General features: G+C 41.1%; 1 protein-coding gene across 3 annotated transcripts in view; it reads right to left on the reverse strand.

Moving 5' to 3' along the window:
- Window positions 1–14,547, reverse strand: part of unc13c (unc-13 homolog C (C. elegans)) — a 115,280-nt gene extending 100,733 nt beyond the window's left edge. For 2 of the 3 annotated variants that reach the window (XM_084929933.1, XM_084929926.1), the window contains exons 1-2: window positions 14,018–14,547; window positions 3,940–8,219 (exon numbers count right to left, since the gene is read on the reverse strand). In XM_084929933.1, coding sequence (XP_084786059.1) covers window positions 3,940–8,020 — 4,081 coding nt within the window. In that variant the 5' untranslated portion in view covers window positions 8,021–8,219; window positions 14,018–14,547. The remainder of the gene's footprint in view (window positions 1–3,939; window positions 8,220–14,017) is intronic. The other variant, XM_084929938.1, reaches the window with a different exon arrangement.
- Between the last annotated feature and the right edge of the window lie 12,118 nt (window positions 14,548–26,665).

The raw sequence follows: 26,665 nt of genomic DNA on the forward strand, positions 1-26,665 counted from the left end.
ATACATTTTCTTTTTTTCGGTACCAGTACTAGTTTTATTTTGTTGTATTTATCCGCGACACCTTAAAGGCCGGTCCGTGAAAATATTGTCGGGCATAAACCGGTCCGTGGCGCAAAAAAGGTTGGGGAACGCTGCATTATGACATCTATAAAGAGAAATTTCACAATTACAATTTACAACTGAGGAGTGCAAGGAGGTCCTACTTCTCTGACATCATCACTAAAAACAGTCATAATGCTGGGGTCTTATTTTCTACAGTTGACAGGCTAACAAACCCTCCTGTGTCAGTGGCAGCTGAACTTCATTCGACCATGGCCTGCAATGACTTTGCCAAATTCTTCACAGAAAAAATCCAAAAGATTAGACAAGCAATTGGTACATCAACAGCAGATTCAGGATATGTACTGTGTCCACCGAAAAACAGTTTAAACACCATCAAACAGTTTCACCCTATTAACAGCAAAGACCTGGAGGACATCTTAGGTCAACTGAACTCCTCCTCTTGCTGTTTAGATGTCCTGCCAACAAGTTTTTTCAAAAAGGTCTCAAAGACTTTGGAGTCAGACCTGTTACAGATTGTCAACTTTTCTTTAATGTCAGGTGTGTTTCCAGAACCACTAAAACTACTGTAATTAAATCTATACTGAAAAAGGACACTCTTGACAAGACACAAATGAACAACTACAGGCCGATCTCAAATCTCCCATTTTTAAGTAAGATCATTGAAAAAGCAGTTTCTCAACAGCTCAATTACTTCTTAAAACAGATTAATTGCTATGATGCCTTCCAGTCAGGTTTTAGACAGAACCACAGCACTGAAACCGCTCTGACCAAAGTGTTAAATGACATATGTCTGAATACAGACAGTGGAAAAATGTCAGTCTTAGTTTTACTGGATCTCAGTGCAGCATCCGATACAGTTGACCACAACATATTACTCAAACGACTGGAGAACTGGGCAGGTCTTTCAGGAACTGTACTAAACTGGTTCAAAACATACTTAGAAAACAGGAAATACTTTGTATCAATAGGTAACTTCACATTTGAGCAGACAAGTATCACATGTGGAGTTCCCCAAGGTTCCATCTTGGGACCCCTTCTGTTTAACATTTACATGCTCCCACTGGCACAGATTATAAAGAACAACAAAATAAACTATCATAGCTATGCAGATGACACACAAATATATATCACAATGTCACCAGGAGACCGAGGCCCTGTACAGGCTCTTGGTAAATGCATTGAGGAAATTAATGACTTGTGCCACAATTTTCTCCAGCTAAACAAAAACAAAACTGAAGTAACAGTCTTTGGTGCCAAAGAAAAACGATTACAGGTCACCAGAGAACTTCAATCTATACACCTAAAAACCACAAACCAGGTGAGAAATTTGGGTGTAGTGATGGATGCAGACCTAAACTTAGAAAAACACATTAAGACAATAACAAAGTCAGCTTACTATCACCTCAAGAATATTTCAAGGATAAAAGATCTGATGTCTCAACAGGACCTGGAAAAACTAGTCCATGCATTCATCTTTAGTAGGCTTGATTACTGTAACAGCATCTTTACAGGTCTACCTAAAAAATCAGTCAGACAACTACAGCTCATTCAGAACTCTGCTGCTCGAGTCCTCACTAAGACCAAAAAAGTGGACCACATCAGTCCAGCTCTGAGGTCTTTACACTGGCTGCCTGTCCGTCAGAGGATAGACTTTAAAGTTCTGATGCTGGTCTATAAAGCTCTGAATGGTTTAGGACCAAAATACATCAGTGACCTCCTGACCTAGTATGAACCTTCCAGATCCCTCAGGTCATCTGGATCCAGTTTTTTATCAGTTCCCAGAGTCAGAACCAAACACGGAGAAGCTGCATTCAGCTTTTATGCTCCATATATCTGGAACAAACTCCCAGAAAGCCTCAGATCAGCTGAAACACTCAGTTTATTTAAATCCAGGTTGAAGACTCACCTATTCTCAGCTGCATTTGAATAAAACACCAAATCCACACTTTTAAGCTTAAATTTCAAAACTTAAATGTTAACTACTGATTTTATCTACTGTTCTGATTTTATCTACTGTGTTTTTTTGTTTTTGTTTTTGTTTTTTATCAATTTGAAATCATGCTTTTTATTTGTTTTTGTTTTTAATGTCTCTGTAAAGCACTTTGACTCACCTTGTTGTTGAATTGTGCTATATAAATAAACTTGCCTTGCCTTGCCTAGAACCAGGCCTCTAACTGATTTATCAAAGATGGAAAAAGAATCAAAAAGCCAGTGGAAAGTGAGGATAGTCTGTCACACTTGCCTAGAGCTCGCTGTATGCCTCACCTCACACCTATGAGATTCAGCAATAAGGAGTGACTCAGTAAGTCAGTCACTCAGTTCAAGTCTTAATTCTTTTTGCCTGGTAGCCATAAAGAGGCAATGTGTAAAACTAAAGCTGCAGAGTCATAGCCAGTAAATGTTTCATTAAGTTTGCATTGGCCTGTTATAAGATTACCTGTTTATGTTATAAGTGATGTATAAAGCATAGACCCATATACTGCGCCAGGAGGGGAATCTCCGGTTAATCTATTTTAATTTGAACTAAATTTACATTTATGAACACATCTGTCACACAGCCAGCATTAAGGAGTAGCCTGTATTACTGAACTAAGATTGCCCGCCATCACTACAACCGTTACGTATGTGGGTCAAAAGCTTTTTGATTTTAAGTAAGCATGGAAATTCCCTTACGTCTTATTTCACTCCAACTGGAAGACTGTTCCATCAATGAATCTATCCAAATTTTAAGTGGGATGTCATAGACCTACAGAATTCTGAATAAATACTACTGTGGTGAATCAAAGGTATACAACAACAATACAATTACTGGTATAATGTATAATGGTTTTATTTATGATTTAAAATATTGTAGTGCATTTAATAGCTTCTCATTGGTAAAAAAGAAAAAAAAAGAAGCAAATAAAAGCTTTATGTTTACACTTGTTTAGACTCTCTGCCACCACAATGTCATTAAATAGCAGTGCAGTCATGCTTTTTTTCAAATGATGGTATGTTTAGGAGGTCACCAACAGAATTCTATGTTCCTAAAAAGTCTGGTAATAAATAACAACCCACCAGAAATAAAATACTATCCCTTAAGCCACAGCTGTCTGCATGAGAATCCAGTGCTGTGCCATGGGAATTCAAAGTCATTGCCACCCATAACACTGCCATCCACCACCTAACAGATTCACTGCCTTCAGTTTTTCACCACAACATAAATAACCAATTCAAACACATTTGCCAAATGTATCAAAGTCTGAGGTTCATGCAAGAGTAGCATTATTACAATACCTAATTTCAAGTCAGGGGCTTGGTTGCACTGTGTAAATCATATACATGCATTTATTTACATTCACTGCAATTCAGGCTTCCACCAAAGACTTTCTTGATGTTTAAAAATAAGAATTCGTGCTATTTTTGCTGTTCATTAACTGAAAACAAACGGGTATATTACTTCTTCCCATACTCCTTGTTGTTTTCCTCATTGTTTCCTGGGATTTGTTTTTTATCCATCCATTCACTTTCACTTATCCTTATCAGGATTCCGTGGGGACTGGAGCCCATCTCAGCTTTTATATTTTATAATTTATTTATTTTTTATATTTACCTTTTTTTGTTGGTTATAACATTTGGTACTATAGCTGTAACCACATTTACAGTAACTTTGTTGCTGTATTCATTAATGCACAATCACCTGACACTTGACTGCTGTACTTGATGTTCACTTGCTGTTTGCTTCTTTACTGACAAATTTTGGGGAGCACATAAATGTAGATTTTGTGTATTTTGTTAGTAATTCATACAACACATGTAAGACCTGCCATGTAAAAAAAAAAGTGGAACAAAATTCAGATAACACTGTGACAAATGATAGGAAGAAAAGTATCATACCCCCTGCAAGGATCTGCTGCTCCAGTTCGGCCATCTGTTTCCTGTAGGCCCTCAGCGCTGCCTCCTTAAATGTGGGCCGAATACGTTTTTTAGGTGGAGCCTCTATTGGTTTTTCTTCTGGAAGATTTTTGTTTTCATCCTCTTGCTTTTGTTCAACTTTTTCTGCCACCTCTGCAACCTCTTCAGTTATTTCTGCCACCTCTTCCAGCTCCTCATCACCTTCTTCCATCTCCTCTGTCAGATCATTTCCCTCTGTCTCATCTGGTTCTTCTACATCTACATATTCTACCATGGCATCATATTCAGCAGTGTCCTCAGTCAGTTGGTTTTCATAATCCTCGCTGTACTCTTCATCATACTGCTCATCCAAACTACAATCATACTCCAGAACACATGTTTCTTTACTTGCTTCATTGTCACCTGGGGCTTCCAACTCTTGTGAAGCTTCCAAATCCTGAGGGGCATCAATGTCTGGAGTGGCTTCAATGTCTTCAGACACATCATAGTCCTGAGAAGTCTCACACTCCTGAACAGGTTCATCAGGCTCCTCTGTCTCAGAAGTATTAGTTCTGTTCTCCAGGTTAGCTAGCACTTGCTCCATTACTTCAACATAGTGGGTCTCACTGTCCACGGGTTGTTCCTCGGCTTCTGTTTTATCCTCCTCTGCTTTAAAGAAGACAGGCTCTTTCTGGATATCTGAGTCAACTGTAGTACTAGAATTATTGGTAGTGGAACCAGATAGTGTGCGGAATCGCCCCATAAATGAAGACGAGGTGTTTGAGGTGTCCTCAGGTGGCGCAGCAGGGGTAGTCTGAGACCCAGATTTCCATACAACCTCAAGAGCTGACTTAGCTCTCTGTAAGGTAGAACCAAAGCCAAATCCAAAGGACTTTTCACTGAGATCTATGCTGAGCCTACTGCTCCAAGACTTGGGAACTTCCTCAACCTTCTCTGTTCGAATCTCACTCTGGCTACGGTACATAGATGAAGACTTACTCTGGGGCTGGTGAAAGCTATGATTAACATCCAGTTCGGGGAATTTTTCTTTAGGAATTGTTTTGGGGATATCTTTAGAGACTTCTTTAGAGGCTACTATTGGTGCTACTTTAGGAGCTTCTCCTGGGGCTGGTTTAGGGGTTTCTTTGGGGGTCACTTTAGGGCTCTCTTTTGGGACTACTTTTGGGGACTCTTTAGCTGGAGTCCCCAAAATTTCTTTAGTTGGTATTTTAGCAGTTTCCTTAGGTGCTACTTTATGCACCTCTTTGGGGGCATCTTTTAGGGAAGGTTTTGAAGCTTCTTTGGTAACTTCTTTAGGAGTAATTTTCAGACCTTCTTTAGGTACAACTTTTGGAAGTTCTTTAGCAATAACTTTAGGGGATTCCTTAGGAGATTCCTTAGGGGACTCTTTAGGAGTCGAGACAGGGGTCAAGACAGGGGTGTCGATTGGGGTTATTTTAGGGCTCTCTTTAGGGGACTCTTTAGGACTTTCTTTAGGAGTCAACATGGGGCTATCTTTCGTGGTCACTTTAGAAGTGACTTTGACAATCTCACTAGGACGTGCCTGAGATGCCACTTTAGATACCTCTTTGACTGTGGGCTTTGTTGTGTCTTTAGGAGTGAGTTTAGGACTGTCTTTAGAGATAGCTTGAGAGGATTCCTTAGCTGCTGACTTTGAAATCTCTTTAGGCAACTCTTTAGGAGCTGCTTTAGAGGTCACTTTAGGTAAAACCTTAGCAGATACCTTAGGACTTTCCTTTAGCAATATTTTTGAGTTGTCCTCTTTTGTAGCCACTTTAGTTTGTTTATGTGTCACTTTAGCAGTGGCTTTAGGGGAATCTTTAGGGGAAGATGCTACTTTCGTGCTTTCTTTTGAAATAATCTTACATGGTTCCTTAGATTGACGAGCAGATGACTTGACATACTCACGTTCCGTGATAGGAGGAATAATGTGGGTCGTTATTGGTGGTAGGGAAGATTCCCTGTCAAGCATCATAAATTCCTCATCTCCTTCAAACTGTAAATCAACTTCCTGACATTTAGTGATGTTCTCTGGAAAACCAGGAATTGTTGATGGGTCAAATGGACTGCTAACCTCTATGGAGGCTTCTAAGCCAGAGTCAGCACCCTGCTCCAAATGATGCCAGTCTTTCCACGGTGATAGATCACCTTGCAGAGAAAGCTGAGAGCCACTGTAGTGACTTCTATCCCTTGACATACAGACAAGTCCATTGCTAACTCCGCTGTCAATAGTTTCCGTAGTCTCGACCTCATTATGTTCATAAGCTTGATTATCGTGGCTAAGAGCATGACTGGGGCTAGCATACCAGGAAGAAGCCATGTCTTCCTGTTTCCTTTGCCACAGTTCCTGATCTGAGGAGGACAGCAGGGAGCAGCCATTTGCCCGTGTAAAGTACTGACTCTCTGAAAAGTCTTCTGAGTATGACTGGCAAAGTTTTGAGCAGTCAGACTCAGAGCGGCTGAGTTTTGGAGTGGAGTAGTCACTCTGGGAAAGCCAACCAGGGGTCAGATCAGAATAGTAAGCCTTTGCATGCTTTTCTGGATCATAGTAAGGGTCATCAGCATAGTGAACTGTGCCTGAGTAGCCAGCCTCATCTCCTGACCGGGTATGATCATGGGACCGCCTCTTCTCTGATTTGCTTTTGTGAACAGGCTTTGAAATCACCATTGCATATTTATTTCTGCTTAATTCATCCAGTTCTTTGTCACTGTCCATTGAGTCCCAGTCATCACTCTCCACAACTTTATCCTTTCCTGAGATCTTTATATCCATGCTTTCATAAGTTTGAGAGGATGACAGTTTGTCTTTTCTCTCTTTTCCATCATGAGTTAAGCTATCAGTAGACACGGTAATGCCAGTTCCTTTAAGTTTATAGCACTTTTTTAAGACTACATCTCTATCTTGGGGTGTTGCAAAAATAACAATAATAGGGCGGGGTTTAGCATTAGAACATTCTCTTTGTTGCCCTAATCTATGAGCCAGTTCAATTTTAATTGTTTTATGAGGGTCAACAAAACCCATTTTGTCTTTTATTATTTTATAAATTAGACTCTCTGTTTTCTCTGACTTTTCTTCAGGAACATTGAGGAATCGCAAGGTGGAATTATTGGCCTGGTGACTAATTTGTTTTATGTAGTCATGGATATCGCGAGTTTCCCTTCTTGACTGGACAAATCCAGAGCGAAGCTGTTCAATCTCACTCTGAACTACTTCCACACTGCTGGAGATCTCATCAATTGAACTTTTAAGGGCATTGACATGGCCACGAAGCTCAGATAGTTCTGTCTCTATCTGGCTGATCCCCTGTAGCTCCTTAAAGATCATTTCCATTACATCCTGTGTTTGACTGATGCAACCTGTTGAGGATGAGCCAGGCTCAAGGGTTGAGCTCTTTTGTTGCCGTCCAGCACGGTCCAAGGATTTGCTCCGAATGCCTAGAGTTTTCCTCCAATTGCTCACCTCGGAGTCTGAGGAGACACATTCCTGGCTCTTTTTCCATTTTCTTAACTTGCGTAGAGCTCCCAACCTAAGTGTGTGTAGACTGGAGCGCTCCCCTCTTTCACCTTCAGAGCTACCATCCGAGGGAGCCAAACTGATGAGGCTCTTCCTGTTTCGTCTTACTGGCATAGTGTGCGATTTATGCTCATCCAGTCTCCGGATGGGTTTTGTGTCACTCAAGGAGTCAGAGTAACTACTGTCAATCGAAAGAACCTCGGGAAAGATGCTTTCATTATTATTCAAAAAAAGAGAACTTTTTGGGAGTCCATTTGCTATAGCTACACGATAACTGAAAGTGGGTGACAGAGATGAACAGTCGTTTTTTCCGTCGTCTTCCTCGAGCGAAATGTTACGTGCTGAAGAGCATTTGGAAATCTTTTTAACGGTAGTCTTCAGTGTGGTAGAGAGAGTTAGATTGTGTACTTGCAAATCAGTGGTCAATTTAGGCTCTTTATTTTCACTTCTCTCTTTCTTCTTTATTGGTTTTGCCAATTTCTTTGTAAACATTCCTTTGCAAATCTTTTCAATGTAGGCTGATATAGTTTTGATTAGGGCAGAAACCATGGATGGCAATCCTGTGGACTTTTTTTTATCATCTAATGAAAGGAGAAGTTGGCTGGGAATACAGCGTCAGTGAGCCAAGCACAATCAACCTGTGCTTGACAGTAGGAGCCCAGCTCACAATCACTAAAACCACAGCCCATGCAGAGAGTCACTAATACTTTTGAATCCAGTGGCCTTCCTCCAGAAAAGGACCATCTCTCTGTAAGACAAAGAAAGAATATTTGTTTTACAATTGGGTCGCAAATTCCTAAGATATACATAAATACAGCCGAACCCCACTTTTTTTTTTTTTTAATCTTTTGATCTTTAACATTTGTAAAGCCAAATTTTCTCCTCTGAACTGTCTTCATACACCAATTAAATAACTGCTTAAGTAAACACTAAAACAAAGGACAATTTGCGTCTATATTTAAATTTCTGCATTAACAACAACTAACTTTAAAGACATTGTTTTGCTGATAATTCAACAGAGCACCTAGTCACCCATTCTATATGGATGTCACCTTAAATCACAAACTAGACTTCCTGACAAATCAAATGAGAAAGAGACAGGGAGCACCAAAATAAATTGTATTTCAAAAAAAAAAATCATACTTAAACTATCCATGACAAATAATTTTTAAATTTTTTTTTATCTTGTTAAATGGCTAAAATTTGATGAGAAAACAAATTTCCTTAATTTAATTGGAATGGTCTGATACATGAGTTAACTATATGGAAGTAGTACTACTGGAAGGTAGGTGAAGTGAATAACAATGATCATCCTATTATAATGTAACATTATAACATTCCTGGGAAACAGTTGGTGTTTACATTTATGTAAATGTTAAGTCACCTTCCCCAGCATGACAAACCACCCAGCCACACTGAAGAAACTGCTCAGGAATGGCTCAAGGACTGCACAAAGTGGACAGCTCATTCAATTCCCATCAAAGAAAGCAACAGTACAAGTTCAAAGATCTGTTTCCAACATCCAGACACCACAGAACACCCCCAGGACTTGTGTTCACGTTGTGATGGATCAGAGATGTTTTGACCAAATGAGGGAGGCGTACTCAAGTGATATTAAAATGTACTGGCTTATAAACAGTCATTTTAGGCTCATGGAAAAAGAGGCCCCTTGAATCATGCTTGATAGCGTTAAACCTTCAATTTCTTGGAGTGGGTATGAGAGGTATGTATTTTCCATATAGCGAAGCTGGTCAACTGATTCAAAAGAGAGATGTTTGTTGTGCTGAGGACCTGACAGCTGCTACACATTAGTTCTGGGATTTAGAGCTGATGTGTCTACAGTCTCATGACCACAGAGACATGCTCACTTTAAATGAGCTGTGAAACACAGCATCTCAGTTAGCTTTTACTGCTTGCCTCAGAAGAAAGATCAGACATTAGCAAATAGAACTGAAATGTGATGCCAGCATGTACATTTTTCTGCTACTACTGTATAAAGTAAGGAGTCCAGAAGTTTGGCTCTTTGTCTTTACATAATTCTGAAAATGTCTTGCAGTGGAACCAGTCTTAATAGGTCACCAGATACTCAATTAACTAGTTAATTTTTTTTTTAAAAAGTATGATATCATTGAAATGATGATTTATCTTTCAAAAATTGTCCTGATGTATTCGCAAATCATTAAGCTTTTAGCTTTTAAAAAAATCTTTACCAACTGTCAAAACTCTTACAGGTATGGAATGGCAAAATGTTAAGGTAAAAAAGAACTACAATATATTGGTATACTGGGAGGTTCATGACTCAGCTCTTTTAAAATGGCATACAGCCAAGAGCAGCCTTTTGAAACCAATGGTTCATGACCTAAAACTGTCCCCAACAAATGAATCACAGCAGATAATGTTTTAATATGTTCCAAGATTGCCTGAAATACTTTCATGATCAGTGATCTTCTGAATTTTAAACTTATAACTGCATGATAAGAGTGGCAATCGAGTTGTGAACAAAGCAAAGTCTCACACAGTCTTAAAGAAAATTGTGAATGAAAGTGAATTTCCAACATGTCTCTAAATGAATGAAAGTGAATGAGTGCACCGCAGTGCAAGATCTTGCAACACCAGCAAGATCAAGTGCTGATGATGGTGCTAAGTTTCCAATCTGGTGCCATTAAACTACTGAAAAAGACCAACATAACAAGAGCTTGTTATTCAAAGAGTGCATTTCTATATTTCAAAGTGCACAGAAAAATAGGTGGCTCATTTACACATTCTTGAAGAAGGGTCTGAGTTACAGACACCCCTTCTCTCCTATTTAATTGCCTCCTAATTGTAGAGAATATTGGATAGCCCAAACAAAGGTTCAGTAAACCTGAGAAACCACTGTACTTTACTAATGCATATGTTTCAGCCAGACAAAAATTAACACTTAAAACTAACTAGGACAGGGAAAATAATATTATACTGTCACATGGGGCGGTAGAATATTACTGGAAAGCATGTTCTTTTCTTATTGAGTGAATTATTTCAAATCAGGACGCAGAGATACATCCCAAAATGATTACAAATTACTTTTTATAAATAAATATGTTTATTTTTTACACACTTGAATAGCACAATATAATGAGCAAAATGAAATGTTTGCATGAAAGAAGAGTAAGATGGAAATGATGAGTGGAATGCGAGGAAATAAAAGGAAGGGAATGTGCTGAATGATTGAATTAGACATTTGCATGCCAGAAGCTACAATATAAGAATTATATTTTTGATTATGAAAAAATTGGAGGATTATGATCTATAGTGATAAAAACTGCAAACGTGTCTTTCTCAGAGCAAATAATTCCTTAGAATTAACACTGGCATCAAACCTTTCAGTTTCCTTTGATGTTATGTATAGCTGACATACAGTTTTTTTGGCTTTTTTTTTCTTTTTTTTTGATTGGCACAAAGGTTTTTGAGGATCTGAAGCAGGATTTTTATGGTTGTTGAGATAAAGCAGTTCTTGCACATCTCTTATGTTACCCCAATGAGTCACCAGTCCTGGGTCTTCTAAAGATTTCACTGTAATTCAGTCTGATCAAACAAACTTTTGCTGAATTTGTCAAAGACGTGCAGGCGATACACACCTAGCAGGGAAGGCTGTCCCTGCACAGGCAGGATTGCAGATACAGGGTGCTAATAAGTGTAGATATTTTACTGTGCTGTTGTCAGTGTTAGACAGAGACAAATTTCAAGCTATCCAGACATAGTACAGCTATAGTCCATAGTCCATTTCCATAGTACAGCTAAAAAATTCTACTTTTGAAGTACTTCTCATTGCTACACAAACATAGATTAGGCTTCAAGGAGGAAGGTTTTGCATAGCATATAAAAAGCAACCTTTTCAGTCGTTATACTGAAAACTGTCAAACAGATAGCCTAATTTCTAAATCACATCACAAAAATGTTTTTGTGTAAGCTTTCTGAATGATTCAACCATAATAATACATTATCACGCAACCATCTACACAAAACATACCTAAAAATGACTGCTGGTTAACTTAAACCAATTACCTCAATGCATTCGTGATGCACATTTTTGTAATGCACTTAATGAACCAAATTGAGCTGCAGCCACAATCCTGGATGAAATATGGCATCTGGGATATGTTACTGTTTACTGTAGCAAACACTGGACCATCACTTACATAAAGCACTGTACTGCAGTGTGGCTGCACTTGGTCTGGACACTTCACACTAAAAGAATACTAGTGTTTAATGAGTGTTGATCACCAATTAGGGAGCTGCCTTTGTGTAAACAGAGCCAGCATCCTGACATGTGCATGTTAAGGTTTGACAAATGAAGCAGTCGCCCTTTTCCAGAGCTAGACTTGATGTGCAAATAACTTGCTAATGCCCACGAGGTATCGCTTGTATCGTCCCATTAGAGCGTAATGATGCAAGAATAAAGAAAAAAAAGGATGAGAGACAACTAAATTACCTCATCCTACTTACGCGTGTTCCACTAATTTCAATTCTTTAAGCAGACTCATATTGAGTCTGTTTAACCAGGTTTTTACATATTCAAATACTGTACTGTAATTTATTTGTCTCTACATTTTGGACCTCAAGCTTAACCTATTCTTCTGCATTAAATCTATGCACAGTCTACAATGTAACACTGAAACACTAGTTGGTTGCTGAGTTTCTCTATTCGAGTTGATCAAATCAATTTGAAAAACGGAAGTTGAAACATAAGGAGCCGTAAATTTGTACGAAGCTACAATGATCCCCAATGGGTCAATCACAGTCATTGCAGGTTGTGTTAATGTGACATATGGTCACAGTTCTAGCGAAGTGCACGTCAGGTTGCACGATAGGGTTTCAATAAGTTATGATGTCATGACGTACCTTTGGTGTAGCGTTAAGAGAGATGCATAAATCCCCCTTTAGTCTCATTTTTGAATAGGGATGGGAATCAAGAGGTTCAATTCCTTGGAATTGCTGGTCTGCTTGGAATTGTTGATCTGCTTGCCTATTTCAGTTTGTGTACTGGAATTGTTATATCGTTACATAATGTAACATAGTCTTGTTTTATATAACTGAAACGTTTGATACAATTATTTTTGTTTTGTCTGTCTTTAAAAAGTGGGTCATATAATTATCAAATACAGTTCTCGACACTTGAGCGAGGCACTGAGACTCAAACTACTCCAATGGAGTGTCTTTTTCATCAACTACTTCAGCATATTTTAAAAATAACTAATTTCTTAATGAACTTGCTTAGTCAGAGATCACTGGCTCCTGTAACAAACAAAATTGGGGTATTCCCATAGTCCGGATTTACAGCCCCTCCCATTTGTGAGTCAGACTAGAGAAACCTCCAGAGAAAGGGGAGTACCTCAGCCACACCCACTCCCTATGCTCTGAGGCATTCCTACCCCAAGCCCAGCATTACTATCCAGGGACCTATTTCCCCCATTTTTCCAAATGCATTTGATCAGCAGAGCACTCTAAAACACTCCATTTCTCACATTCTGTACAATCTCTGCCACTCTCTTTTAATAAAACTGAGTGCCAGTTAGAGGCATGCTAACCTATTTCTCACAATAGTACAACTGCTCCTCTTCTGATGTAAACTCAGCTATACCAATTTAAGGTTATTATGCTGCAACCAATTACTACTACACACTGGTGTGTTGTTTAGTCCCTTAAGCTTTTGGTTGACACTGAGGGATATTTTGTGCAAACCTTCAGAAAGGGCTCCATATAAATGAGAGATGCTCATGTGTTACGTCATGTCTTCAGACTCATGATTATGGATTATGGTTGAGTGTGGATTAGTGCACATGTGGATGTGTACATCCCTGTGCGCATATGTGTGCAGCCATGTATGCACACACACGTGTGCCATGCATGCCTCCGTGCATGATTGCTTTCAAGCACACATTTGCTGCTATGTGAGTAGAGCGAAGTACACTAGTGGGGGGGCTGAGCGTGTGAGGGTGTGTGCATCCTCAAATCATTTTGCCCTCACGCCCATCCTCAGCTATATTCCGCCTCCTTTCTTCTAACCTGTGTAGTCTATTTCCCAACAGTGAAATATCTGCCCGCAGCCCCAGGAAACCAGCCAACATCACAACAGATTGTCTCCACTCATAAATCAAAATATTATCATTTCTTTGGCTGGCATGACGGGATCCAGTCTCATCGCGTTTGCTCAGTGTGAAACAACAGCATTGCTCACATGCGTTCCTGTTGTGCAGAACAACATGGGGAAAGGTGAGAATGAGAGCAATGGGACGTTTGTAGAATCGACATTGTTTGAATCAGAAACAACAATACGATTGACAGTATCATCAACACCTTGCATTTTAATTTTTTTCATCTATTTACATCAAGATGATGCCATCTATTCGCATAATTCTCAAATAACGTTTCATCAGTCCACTGACAGGGCCACTGAGAGAGGGGAGGCAAGCAACAAGAAGATCCAGGATGAAGTCAAACAGTCAAGATTCCCACGCCATGCAAACACGTCTCGAGCGCCTGACAGGGCTTCGCCGCTGTACATACCTGGTTGTGTCAAATCCCCGTGTAGGACGCCAGCGATAGTGTGCAAAACGAGCCGTGTGGAGCCGATTCCCCAGTTTCAGCGAATGGTCGGAGCGAGGAGAGAGCAGCGATGCTGGGGAGGGGAGGGGAGGGAGGGAGAACAGAGAGTGGCTCGGTGCGCAGCTGCCTGCTAATACCAGAGCTCACAGCATCTCTCTGCGTCCGTCAGACACCACAGCCCAGAGTCGCGCCTCCGTGAAGAAACGTGCACACACCTCTGCTCCATGCCACCGACTGTACCCCCTCTTTCGCTCCTTCGTTGTGGGTTTTATTTGTTCCAGGAATGACACACAAGCGCGCACGCGCGCTCGCACAACCACACACAAGATCGTGCCCGTAGCCTGTTTCACTGCACGGGGTGTCTAGTCCAAAATGGGATGCAGGCGGGTGGCGGTGACGCTGATGGGGAGACAGACAGCGCTGCTGCTGTTGCTCCTGGCTGCCGAGACTGAAGCTCTGCTCCCCGGCTGGAGAATACCCATCCCTCCCTTATACAAAACTCTCTCTCTTTTACTCACTCCCTCTCTCTCTCTTTGTGTGTGCGTGTTTGTGCTCACTGAGCCGGGTTGAGAGAATTGAGCCGACATTCAAACACACGGACGCAAGATACCCCCAAACACACATTCAGGCTTACGAGAGATACCTTGAGTGTGATGGAAGGAAGGAAGGAAGGGGGGGGGGGGGGGGGGGGGGGGGGGCAGAGCCCCGGTGTGTGTGATTCGTGGTTGCTATTTGCCTGATGATATGATCACTGGACATGCTGAACAAGAAACATCAGAATGATGCAATATCATAATGAACCAGGAGCAACACAGACACACATTGGGACCCATGTTATTGTAGGCTACGGGAGTACTGCTTTAATTCTTCGTCAAGATCCGCGTGAATGTGTGGTGCGCGCGAGCTCTTCTGTGTTTGTGCACGGCTTTATGGGCATGCCTGAGGGGCACTAAGAGCGCACTTTCATCTCTTCCTTTCACACACACGTTTATGGTCAGGGCCAACCTCAAGTTACAGAAGACCATATCCATCTCTCACACACACATACATTCAGAAATACACTCACACATCATCTAATTGCATCTCTCAGTGGAAATGTCGTCATGCATGATTGCTCACAGGCGCTGTAGATTTATCATAGCCACTGTGGTATATTAAAACACCACCACTGTTGTGAATTGCACTTAGAATGATTTCACAACAGTGAAAAGGAATGGAAATGCACCTAAACCCGCGAACAAAATAGTAGGGCGATTATGCCAGATGTTTTAATTTGTCCTTGTGTGACATTTTGCTAATTGTGGCTTTAATTTCATGTTGAAGAGGACAAATTAAGACGGACACTGTGCAAAGAAAACATTGCAGGTAGCGTGTCACATGATAGTCCACATCATTTCACTGACTCCCCCTGCCTTGGCAGTGATTAGGCATTCAAATAAAACCCATCTCTCTCCCTCTCCCTCTCATTTCGCTGCTCTCCTCCTCTCTGCGTGCCTCCCTCTGTCAGTCTTGCTCTCCTCTCTCAGCCGAGATGTGTGTCATGCGCTCCTCCAACAGCCACTAATTATCTGGCCTTCTAGCTAAATCGCATTCCATTCCACTATCTCTCTCTCTCACACACACTGTCACATGGGAGTGTGGCACAGGATGTATGGAGATGTGTGTGGCTGTGTGCGCAAGCGTGTGCGGTTAGAGGTGGTGGTTGGGGAGAGAAGGAGTGCAGTACCCCTCCTCCCGTGTATGGCTCCCGATCGCCTCCTGCCGGTAACGAAAACAACTGCAACTGAGAACCTCATCTGTTTCTGAGCCAGTCTGACCCAACTGATCACCGCTAATTACTGCAGCACATTTGTTTTCAGAGAAAGATAGCAGAGCAAATGCTGATTTATTTTAGCATTTGACATGGTTCACTTTAAGTCTAATGTGATCTAATGCTCGAGTAAATGGACAAATTAGCTCTTTCTCTTTGTGATTCATTCATCTTATACAGTTGCTTCCACAGTTAATGCCACAGACTGTATATTGGTAAATGGACTGGTTCTAATAACGCACTTTTCTAGTCTACTTGAGCATTCAAAGTGCTTTATACAACATGCCTATCTGGAAACCAGTCTTTGAACTCTAAGATGAAGCCAGAGTACCCACTGGAAACCCAAGCAGCACAGGGACAACATGCATATTCTACATAGAAAGGCTCCAGCCTAGATTTAAAACAAAAACCTTCTTGCTGTGAGATGACAGTACTTAGCACTACACCACAATGTTGCCCTACATAATGAGTTGACAGTGAAAGATCAAGCTTCAAGTGTCACCAACCAGAATCATTCTCTATAAATACAGTCACAGTTGCTGATAATAAAACATGATGAAAAAAAGTCCAAAGGCCAAATTCGAAGCTTTAAAAACAGTAGCACAAACACAGAACATCATGCAGATTATACAGTGGCTTGCAAAAGTATTCGGCCCCCTTGAACTTTTCCACATTTTGTCACATTACAGCCACAAACATGAATCAATTTTATTGGAATTCCACGTGAAAGACCGATACAAAGTGGTGTACACGTGAGAAGTGGAACGAAAATCATACATGATTCCAAACATTTTTTACAAATAAATAACTGCAAAGTGGGGTGTGCGTAATTATTCAGCCCCCTTTGGTCTGAGTGCAGTCAGTTGCCCATAGACATTGCCTGATGAGTGCTAATGACTAAATAGAGTACACCTGTGTGTAATCTAATGTCAGTACAAATACAGCTGCTCTGTGACGGCCTCAGAGGTTGTCTAAGAGAATATTGGGAGCAACAGCACCATGAAGTCCAAAGAACACATCAGACAGGTCAGGGATAAAGTTATTGAGAAATTTAAAGCAGACTTAGGCTACAAAAAGATTTCCCAAGCCCTGAACATCCCGAGGAGCACTGTTCAAGCGATCATTCAGAAATGGAAGGAGTATGGCACAACTGTAAACCTACCAAGACAAGGCCGTCCACCTAAACTCGCAGGCCGAACAAGGAGAGCGCTGATCAGAAATGCAGCCAAGAGGCCCATGGTGACTCTGGACGAGCTGCAGAGATCTACAGCTCAGGTGGGGGAATCTGTCCATAGGACAGCTATTAGTCGTGCACTGCACAAAGTTGGCCTTTATGGAAGAGTGGCAAGAAGAAAGCCATTGTTAACAGAAAACCATAAGAAGTCCCGTTTGCAGTTTGCCACAAGCCATGTGGGGTCACAGCAAACATGTGGAAGAAGGTGCTCTGGTCAGATGAGACCAAAATGGAACTTTTTGGCCAAAATGCAAAACACTATGTGTGGCGGAAAACTAACACTGCACATCACTCTGAACACACCATCCCCACTGTCAAATATGGTGGTGGTAGCATCATGCTCTGGGGGTGCTTCTCTTCAGCAGGGACAGGGAAGGTGGTCAGAGTTGATGGGAAGATGGATGGAGCCAAATACAGGGCAATCTTGGAAGAAAACCTCTTGGAGTCTGCAAAAGATTTGAGACTGGGGCGGAGGTTCACCTTCCAGCAGGACAATGACCCTAAACATAAAGCCAGGGCAACAATGGAATGGTTTAAAACAAAACATATCCATGTGTTAGAATGGCCCAGTCAAAGTCCAGATCTAAATCCAATCGAGAATCTGTGGCAAGATCTGAAAACTGCTGTTTATAAACGCTGTCCATCTAATCTGACGGAGCTGGAGCTGTTTTGCAAAGAAGAATGGGCAAGAATTTCAGTCTCTAGATGTGCAAAGCTGGTAGAGACATACCCTAAAAGACTGGCAGCTGTAATTGCAGCAAAAGGTGGTTCTACAAAGTATTGACACAGGGGGCTGAATAATTACGCACACCCCACTTTTCAGTTATTTATTTGTGAAAAATGTTTGGAATCATGTATGATTTTCGTTCCACTTCTCACGTGTACACCACTCTGTGTTGGTCTTTCACGTCGAATTACAATAAAATTGATTCATGTTTGTGGCTGCAGTGTTGGGGAGTAACGGAATACATGTACCGCCGTTACGTATTTAAAATACAAAATATGAGTAACTGTATTCCGTTACAGGTACCGTTTAAAAAGGTGGTATTTAGAATACAGTTACTTTGTTGAAATAAATGGATTACACGGCTGTACTTTCCTGTTTCATATTGACTATGTGCACGTTAGCATATGCTACTTCCGGTGCGGAAACTCCTGTGGGGAGCTTTGTTTCCGGTGTCCTATTCGCGCCTGGTTTACGGTCCAAAACAAGTTAAGCAAATGAATGAATCAAGCGGCGATTTACATTTCTATAGATGTCTTGGGCATTTACCCAATATATCTGTAAATGATGTTCATCGACTTGTTGATATTTTTCCCCCGCGCCTCAGAGCAAAAGAGAAAAGGGATTCAAATGTTATATTTCTCAGCTGTCCCTCATTTATCCCGGGTGTTATGTTCTAAAAATAACCAGCGATAGGTGAAATCAAGTAGCCAATTTTATTTTTTGACGGTGCAAAACGTTTCGTGGACATCGTCGACATACAGTACTGCACTTCAGAGTCACACTGCTAGCGATTGATGCAGCGATTCTGTACTGTACAGGAGAGACATCACGGAGGAGATCGTCTGCAGCGATCAGGACGCAGGACACATTGTGACGTAAAAAAAGCATGCAAACTTGCACTAAAAAATCCGCGAAACAGCGAGGTGAAAGGTGAACCGCGTTATAGCAAGGGACCGCTGTAATTTTGAAGGTAAGTCACAACATACCCTTCGTAAATACTAATGTATAGAAACCGTTACCAGCAATCATTCATTTTTTGTGTGGCTTTTTTCACGGTTTGTTAACATGCTGTGTAGGTGTGTACTTGACTAGAGGATATCGACATAACGGGGGAAACATCTGGTTTGACTATTCTTCACCTGTAGTTTGAATGCTGAACATTTGCCTGTTTAAATCATAAGACCAGTCACTATACAGAGATGTGCTTCTGAATGTGGACGATGTGTCTTCTGCATGCAGTGATGCAGTTCTGCTTGTGTTGAGTGATGCAGTTCTGCTTGTGTTGAGTGATGTAAACAACTGATCGATCTAAACGCTTTAAACGTCAAAATTGATCATTAGATTTTTTATGACACAACAGTGGTGAGTGTTCCCACCTTCTCCTCTTTGTAACTTAACGCGATCTTTCCGTTTTCGAGTTTTGGACATGATTTTGGAGTATATCTTCGCAGTAGCGATTGACTGCAAAGTAAAGCTACCGGAAATGCACAACCCCACATCCGGTCTCAAACCAGGAAGTTAGCATTGTCTCGTGCACATAGTCAATTGTGGCGGGTCAGGACTGTTTGGGTTTTGTTTGACAGCTACGTTCTGTAGTTCCAGGCAGCAGCGTTGCGGTTGCCATGGTTACAGGGTGACGCTCTCGCTCTGCGTGTTTCCTAGGTGAGAGAGCGCCTTTTTGTTGTTGTTGTTGTGCTAAGCTAATAGGCAGAATGCTACAGGTATAGCTCTAAAGAATGTAGCCTCATGGGCGGTGTAGTCCGTGCTGCAGGGAGAATGGACTGCCATACCCGTTATGTGTCTGTGAGCGCGAGGTGGGAGAAAAAGGAGAGTCGAAAAGTATGAGTTGTCATCGAGCAAAAACGGGAGCTGGAAGCATGTAAATATAATAATAACCACTGCAGCCAAGAAGAGTGCCTGACAAGCCCAGTTGTAAGTAAGCTATTAAAACTCGACTGTTCGCTTTGTTCGTGTTTTCCTCCGAAACAATAAGTTCCGTTGGAGCAGCCTTTCAACACCTCTCTCTGTCTCTCGCAAGCAGAGTTGACCCACACAACAAAGTAAAGCTATTTTTCGGCTACGAGCCCGACAGGGAACCGTATTAGTCAGAGGTCCCTTTACTACGGTTCGGAGCCGCGGACCTTCAGTAATAGTAATAAATCACATTCATGTAGTTGTAAAAAGCATGATAATATGTTAAGTAATCCAAAGTATTCAGAATACGTTACTCTCATTGAGTAACGTAACGGAATACGTTACAGAATACATTTTAGGGCATGTATTCTGTATTCTGTAATGGAATACATTTTAAAAGTAACCTTCCCAACACTGTGTGGCTGTAATGGGGCCGAATACTTTTGCAAGCCACTGTATCTATGTCTTTAAGCCTCTTACCACTAAAATATCTAATAACTAATAAATGAAATTAAAAACAGAACAATTCCTAATGCCAGATTGGGAGGACAGTGGGTTCCGAACAAAACCTACTTGCTGTTGTAAAGGTCAAGGCTTAAAGGTTTTCTTTTACTGCTCGCCAACTTAGGCATTGATCAAAGTTTATATAGTCATATGTAGTTTGCATACTTTTAAACACAGAACAAATAACTGTACCTCAGACATGCCCCGTCCAGTGTGTGCATTTCTTGCACCTTTTGCTTTACTTTTATCATTTGCAGTACAGATGCTAAGGGGTACAATGCGTACCATCAATGAGACAATTTATATACTTGATAAAAAATTATAGCATAGAAGTTAAAGGTTTTATCTTAACCCAGGAGAATAAAAAAATATCATACAACTACCTCCTATGGCAGACCTTCATCATCTGGAGTCAGAAACACAGGAAAGCTGGCACTAATGAGACAGGCAGATGGCCTTTATATAGCCCTTTGGTGGTAGAAATCTTCCTATTGAAGCATAAAGAGATAGCTGTGGGCTGATGTAGTATTAAATCTGCCACATGACCATCAGCCTGAAAGAAAATATCTTTTCATTTATGTTCAGAAAATGGAGCACAATAAAGCAGAGTATTTGGATAACACAGCTGTCGACACACAGCTGGCATCAATTCATGCTGCCTTCAGCATTGTAGAAAAGGTTTAACATTTTCATTACATTTGCACCTGGTGAACAAGATTAGATGGAATAATGTATACTACAGAAAAATAAAGAATTCAATACAGAAACTGACCTATTCATTTAACAATTCTAGTGATGTTAAAAGTCTGAGTGTAAACCCACAACTGATGTAACCCAAGGAAAATGTCAGTTTTGTTGATATTGACGATCAATGTTTCCCAGCTTGTTTAGGAACAAGGAAACTAGACCAAGATTCAGAAGCAGCTTAGTGAGTCTTTGCTTTAATACAGTGTCACACTGAGATAAATCCCTATCTTAGTTAACATGCTAAAATGTTAGTCCGATTTTAATAGGTATTTAGCTTGGTTTATCATCTTAGATTAGCATAGTATAACATTAACACTAAATCACTGACACTATATTTGATGTTGATGTGATGAAGTAGTACTGGCAAACTGACATTTTGATTTGAGGCTTTTTTACATTTTACATTTTTATTATTTTTTTTATTAATATTTGATATTTGTAGAGTTTCCCAACCAGACCTTTTTGTATTGACATTGTAAGACAAGTTATAGAAATATGTTCATGGCAGGATGCAAAATGGGTATTTTGGTTTAGTTTATAAATCAAACATTTATTTCTTGCAGTCTACTGTTATGTTTTTTATTTAAAAAATACAACACAAATACAGAATGGTTTTAAGAGTCATACAATGTTGAGAGATATGACATAGATCAGTGGGTGCTTGAGACCCTGGAAATCCTGAATTCAATTCAACCAAATGCTGCATTGCAGATACAAATCCACCTTCTGCCAGACAGCTTTTACACACAACCAGGACCAGCTAACCTCCTAAAAGCCCTTAAGTACACACAGTGTTGGGAAGGTTACTTTTAAAATGTATTCCACTACAGATTACAGAATACATGCCCCAAAATGTATTTTGTAACGTACTCTGTTACATTACTCAATGAGAGTAACATATTCTAAATACTTTGGATTACTTAATATATTATCAAGCTTTTTAAAACTACATGAATGTACTATTGCTGTGTGATTTATTAATATTACTGAAAGATACTCGCTATACCAATACCAACTTGATTTTTAAATCTTAATATAAAATGAGTAACAGTAGGGTGGACATTAAGGCTGCACTTTTTGCAGCGATCTCGTATAGAAAACTATTCCACGCATATATAAAACAGGTCCGCGGCTCCGAACAGTAGTAAAAGGACCTCTGGCTAATACGTCGGGTTTGTGTCGGGCTCGTAGCCGAAAACTAGCTTTACTTTGTTGTCTGGGTCAACTTTTCTAGCGAGAGACAGAGAGAGGCGTTGAAAGTCTGCTCCAATAGAACTTATTCGGAGGAAAACACGAACACAGTGTACAGTCGAGTCTTAATAGCTTACTTACAACTGGGCTGCACTGCCCATGAGGCTACATTCTTTAGGTCTATGCCTGTAACACTCTGCCTATTGCCTTCATATTAAATCATTTTTTGAACAATAATTTGAAAAACTATTCCTTCACGTCATTATGCTGCCGCAAATAGAGCTGACATGGGCCGCGAGATTGAGACACGGGCATTAGAGCCTCTTAATGCGTGTTTTGTTTGGATTTGCACCGGCGTGGAATTACCAAAAATAGAGAGGGCATAGCCTAACATATGAAACAGGAAAAGACCGCCTTGTAATCCGTTTATTTCAACAAAGTAACTGTATTCTGAATACCACCTTTTTAAATGGTAACTATAACAGAATACAGTTACTCATATTTTGTATTTCAAATACGTAACGCCGGTACATGTATTCCGTTACTCCCCAACACTGAGTACACACTATTTGGTAGAAGTTTTATTTTCCAGAAGTCAGTCTTTTTCAAATTGTAAAACACAACAAGGCAACTTAGCACTTAGTATAACGTTTAGAAAACATGGTAGTCCTTGAAACTGCAATTTAGATTTCAGAAAAATTAAAAAAGACAAAACCAAAAGTGGTTCATATAGATCTTCTTAGTACTGACCCATATATGTAAAATAACCTTTCTATAAAGGATGCCTCAAATCAAAAAGGACATTATCAATTCAACCATACAGGTTGCTATTTAATTTTGTTGTTACATCCAGATCATACACCAAGAAATTTGAAATTGTTCTTTATGTGCTGTAGGCTACAAAATCCTTACATCCTAAAAAGTCTGCATTTCTAAATGTTTAGCCACAGCTAGTTAAATAAAAAAAAAAAAAGTTTTCTATATTATTATGTTATTATGGTTTAATATCCACCATTTAGCGATATGATGATATAATAACACTGCTTAACTGCTTTTCAAGATCAGAAAAATTTATAGTGTATTCAAAAAATGTAAAGTTGAAGTTCACATAATACTTTCTCTATAAAAAATACGATTACCTTGAAGAGTTGGTCATTCTTAAATTTATGAAAAATAAATGTTTGAGGAAGCTTAAGCTGGTCCAAATGAGAGCTTGGTGCACTTACACTCTAGATTATCCTAACAGAAGACCTAATATTATAATACCATAAATTTCAATGAAATTTAGTTTCAGTTAATTTCAGTTCATCAGTTAATTTATTTTTATGGTAAACCAGAATATTTACAGAGAATGAGCTTTTAAAAAACAGGTGTTGAAATCTAGATAATAAATGTGCTACTTGGGAACATGGGAACTTGGCACATTGGGAAATTTCACTACCAAAATTGCAATAGTTGCTTTTGCTACTCAAACCTCATCTTCATGTGAAAATTACTACTGCCACTGTGGCTTTTCATCATCATTGGGGTCTACTGCATTCCTTTTTTGTAGCCATTTTGTGTAGGAGTCGCTCTCATGACTCATCGCATGGTGCCATTGACTGGCCAATCAGTGGCATACAGTCTGTTGACGTCACATTTTCGGATCCTCGGACCACTTGGACCCCTGGCAGAGTAAGTTCCTGAAAAAGTACCTGGTATCAGGTACTATCACCTAATGGAAAACCCTAAAAACCATGGTAAGTCTTGCCGCATGGGTACTAATTGAAAAGGGGCTTTTAACTCCAACTAACTGTTGATAGCTTTCAGTGTGGAATTAGAGGACATTTGTTAAACTCTACAAAAAAAATTCAAATGAGTGGTTGTTACTCCATGTCACCCAAAGTTATTCTCTCAACAAGTTCATACAGACCTCATTGACTGTGTTATTAAATGTGTTGTGTAACGTATCTTTTAAGATCCTTTCTTTCTGTTAAAGACAAAAAATATGCATTAGTAGACTCTCAGAAGGCATTGCCCAGTCTTCAGATTTGTCCCAAGATTAGGTTGACCAGTGTTAGGGTTTAAAATGATTAAATAAAGCTGTTTTTATTATTTTTATACATAATGCACGATGTGCTCACAAACGAGTTGGCGCTCCGTGTTTTGAGGGTGTAAAACGTTGTTCAGCGGTATAACTGGACTGAAATATTGAGAATTGACGTAGAGCACTAAGGGTCTTTTTTGCTGCATGCTTACACATCACACTAGATAACGGTTAGAAGGATATTTTCTGGGCCAAAGGGAGTCCGAACAGAATGTCTCAAACTACATAAACAGAATCAGTAGTAGGATAATATTAAAGTGTTGACTTGAGCTTACTACTAAATGGACAGACGTATCCTTAGTCAACTCATTTTACTTTAACAAAAACTTTATATTCTTCTGACCTTCAAATCTTGCAGGTCCAAATCTTATATTCTCTCTGTTTTGACAATGTGACAGTGTTGTGAAGACATTATCTCCCAGATTTATTGTCCCTTTTGTGCTTACTGCTCTCCTGCCCCACATAAGTGGAAATAGCTTCTGTGGCTGACACACTTTTGTGGTAATTAGTACAGGAAACTTTCGTTTTTCTCCTATTTACAGAGCCTGAGCTGTATACCTAAGTCTTTGTTCAGAGCAAATACAGAGCAGACAGCAAGCAAGTGTGAGCAGATATTTGCTGAATCTGAGAAAGAGTGTATTGGATTAGAATAGCTTACTCTGCCTTTAAACTGAATTTGGTGGCACGGCTCGATGTGTGACTTGATTTGGCTTGATGTGCTCTAATAAATAACAACCTGTGAACTGGCCCTTTGGCTCAGGAGAAGAACTTATAATTTCAGAACTTGTGGCCAGCAAGACCATGACTCACCTCTGGGTACTGGTGTTTGCAACAAGGACCTGACACACACAGTGTTTGACGTGTTTTGTTTTCTTTTATTTTGCTTGGTTTAGCAGTTCACTTTTGGCTTAAGGCACTCTTGAGCCAGGAGTCAGCTCCTTCTGCAGCTCCTCCACTGCACACACTCCTCTTGCCAGTCTCCGCCGTCACTATATATATGGAGAGAGTCATTAGTCACAGCACACACACCTTCCTTGAGAGCTCACTCCACCACCCCTCCACTGCAGCAGGCCAGAGACCACACCCCTGCCACACACACCCCACCGCCGGACTGAGGCCGAGGCCAAATCCAGCACCTCTCGCACTGCAAACAACAGAAGGTCTAACCAACGATCCCAATTGCGTTCATCCTCATGAATGAACTTACGAATCATGGACTTTAAAGTCTCATTCAGCCACTCCACAAGCCTGTCACTCTGAGGGTGGTAGATGCTGGTCTGAATAGATTTAATGGCCAATAAGTGTGCAAGACAAGTGTGCAAGACATGAAAGACGTGCCCTGGTCATTAAATATTTCTTTTGGAATACCAACTTGGGAGACGAACTGAAACAGCGCCTGCGCCGCACTCTTCACAGAAATGGTGCGCAGCGGCACTGCTTCCAGGTATTGCGTTGCGTAATCCACCAGAACTAATACAAAGTGATAACCATGTGCACCTCGGTGAAATGGCCTGATGACAAACAAAAAAAACCAAGGAGCACAAGAGTCCAAATACACAGGAAAACAGATCAAAAACAAAACCAAATCAGAGCTCAACAAGAGTCCATGAAAAGTTCAGGGGGCCGACCGTGCACACGGCAACGGCGGCGACGAGCAAACAGTTCTGGAGGCCGACCGTGCACACGGCAACGGCGGCGACGGGCGAACAGTTCTGGGGGCCGACCGTGCACACGGCAACGGCGGCGGCACAGGCAAAACCAATCAGGAGGCCGACCACACGGAAGGCAGTGGCGGCCACTGAGCAGGTCCGGATGTCGGCCGCGATGCCAGCTGCGGCGACGAACTCTTTCCGGAGGCCATCCCCGAAGGCCATGATGCCAACTTAGAGGCCTAGAAAACGGCCGGCAGAGGCGAAGCGGAACAGGTCGAGCTGGCTCTGACGGCGGTGTGGCAACCGCAGGACCAGACGAGGCAGGACCAGACGAAGGCGGAGACGAGGCAGGACCAGACGAAGGCGCGGAGGCTGGACCAGACGAAGGCGCGGAGGCTGGACCAGGCGTGGATGAAGGCGCGGAGGCTGGACCAGGCGTGGAGTAAGGCAGCGGGACGGCTGCGGAACCTGACGGCAGTGATGCTGCAGGAGGTGATGCTGCAGGAGGTGGTGCTGCAGGAGGTGATGCTGCAGGAGGTGATGTGGATGCAGGCAACGGTGTAGAAGTCACAGGGGATGATTCAGCAGATGGTGGCTGAACAAACTTTCCCGGACCGTCAGCTGACATGAGGATGTGCTTGCTGGGTCCTCCAGGACCCCCAGCAGACGAGGCGTGGTGCTGGGCGGGCTCCTCGGACCCACCAGCTGACTCTGCTTGAGGCTGGACGGGCGATTCGGGCCCTC

The sequence above is a fragment of the Perissodus microlepis genome, chromosome 1 (assembly GCF_051167445.1).
Source record: "Perissodus microlepis isolate ML-2025 ecotype Zambia chromosome 1, ASM5116744v1, whole genome shotgun sequence".
NCBI classification, from domain to species: Eukaryota; Metazoa; Chordata; class Actinopteri; order Cichliformes; family Cichlidae; genus Perissodus; species Perissodus microlepis.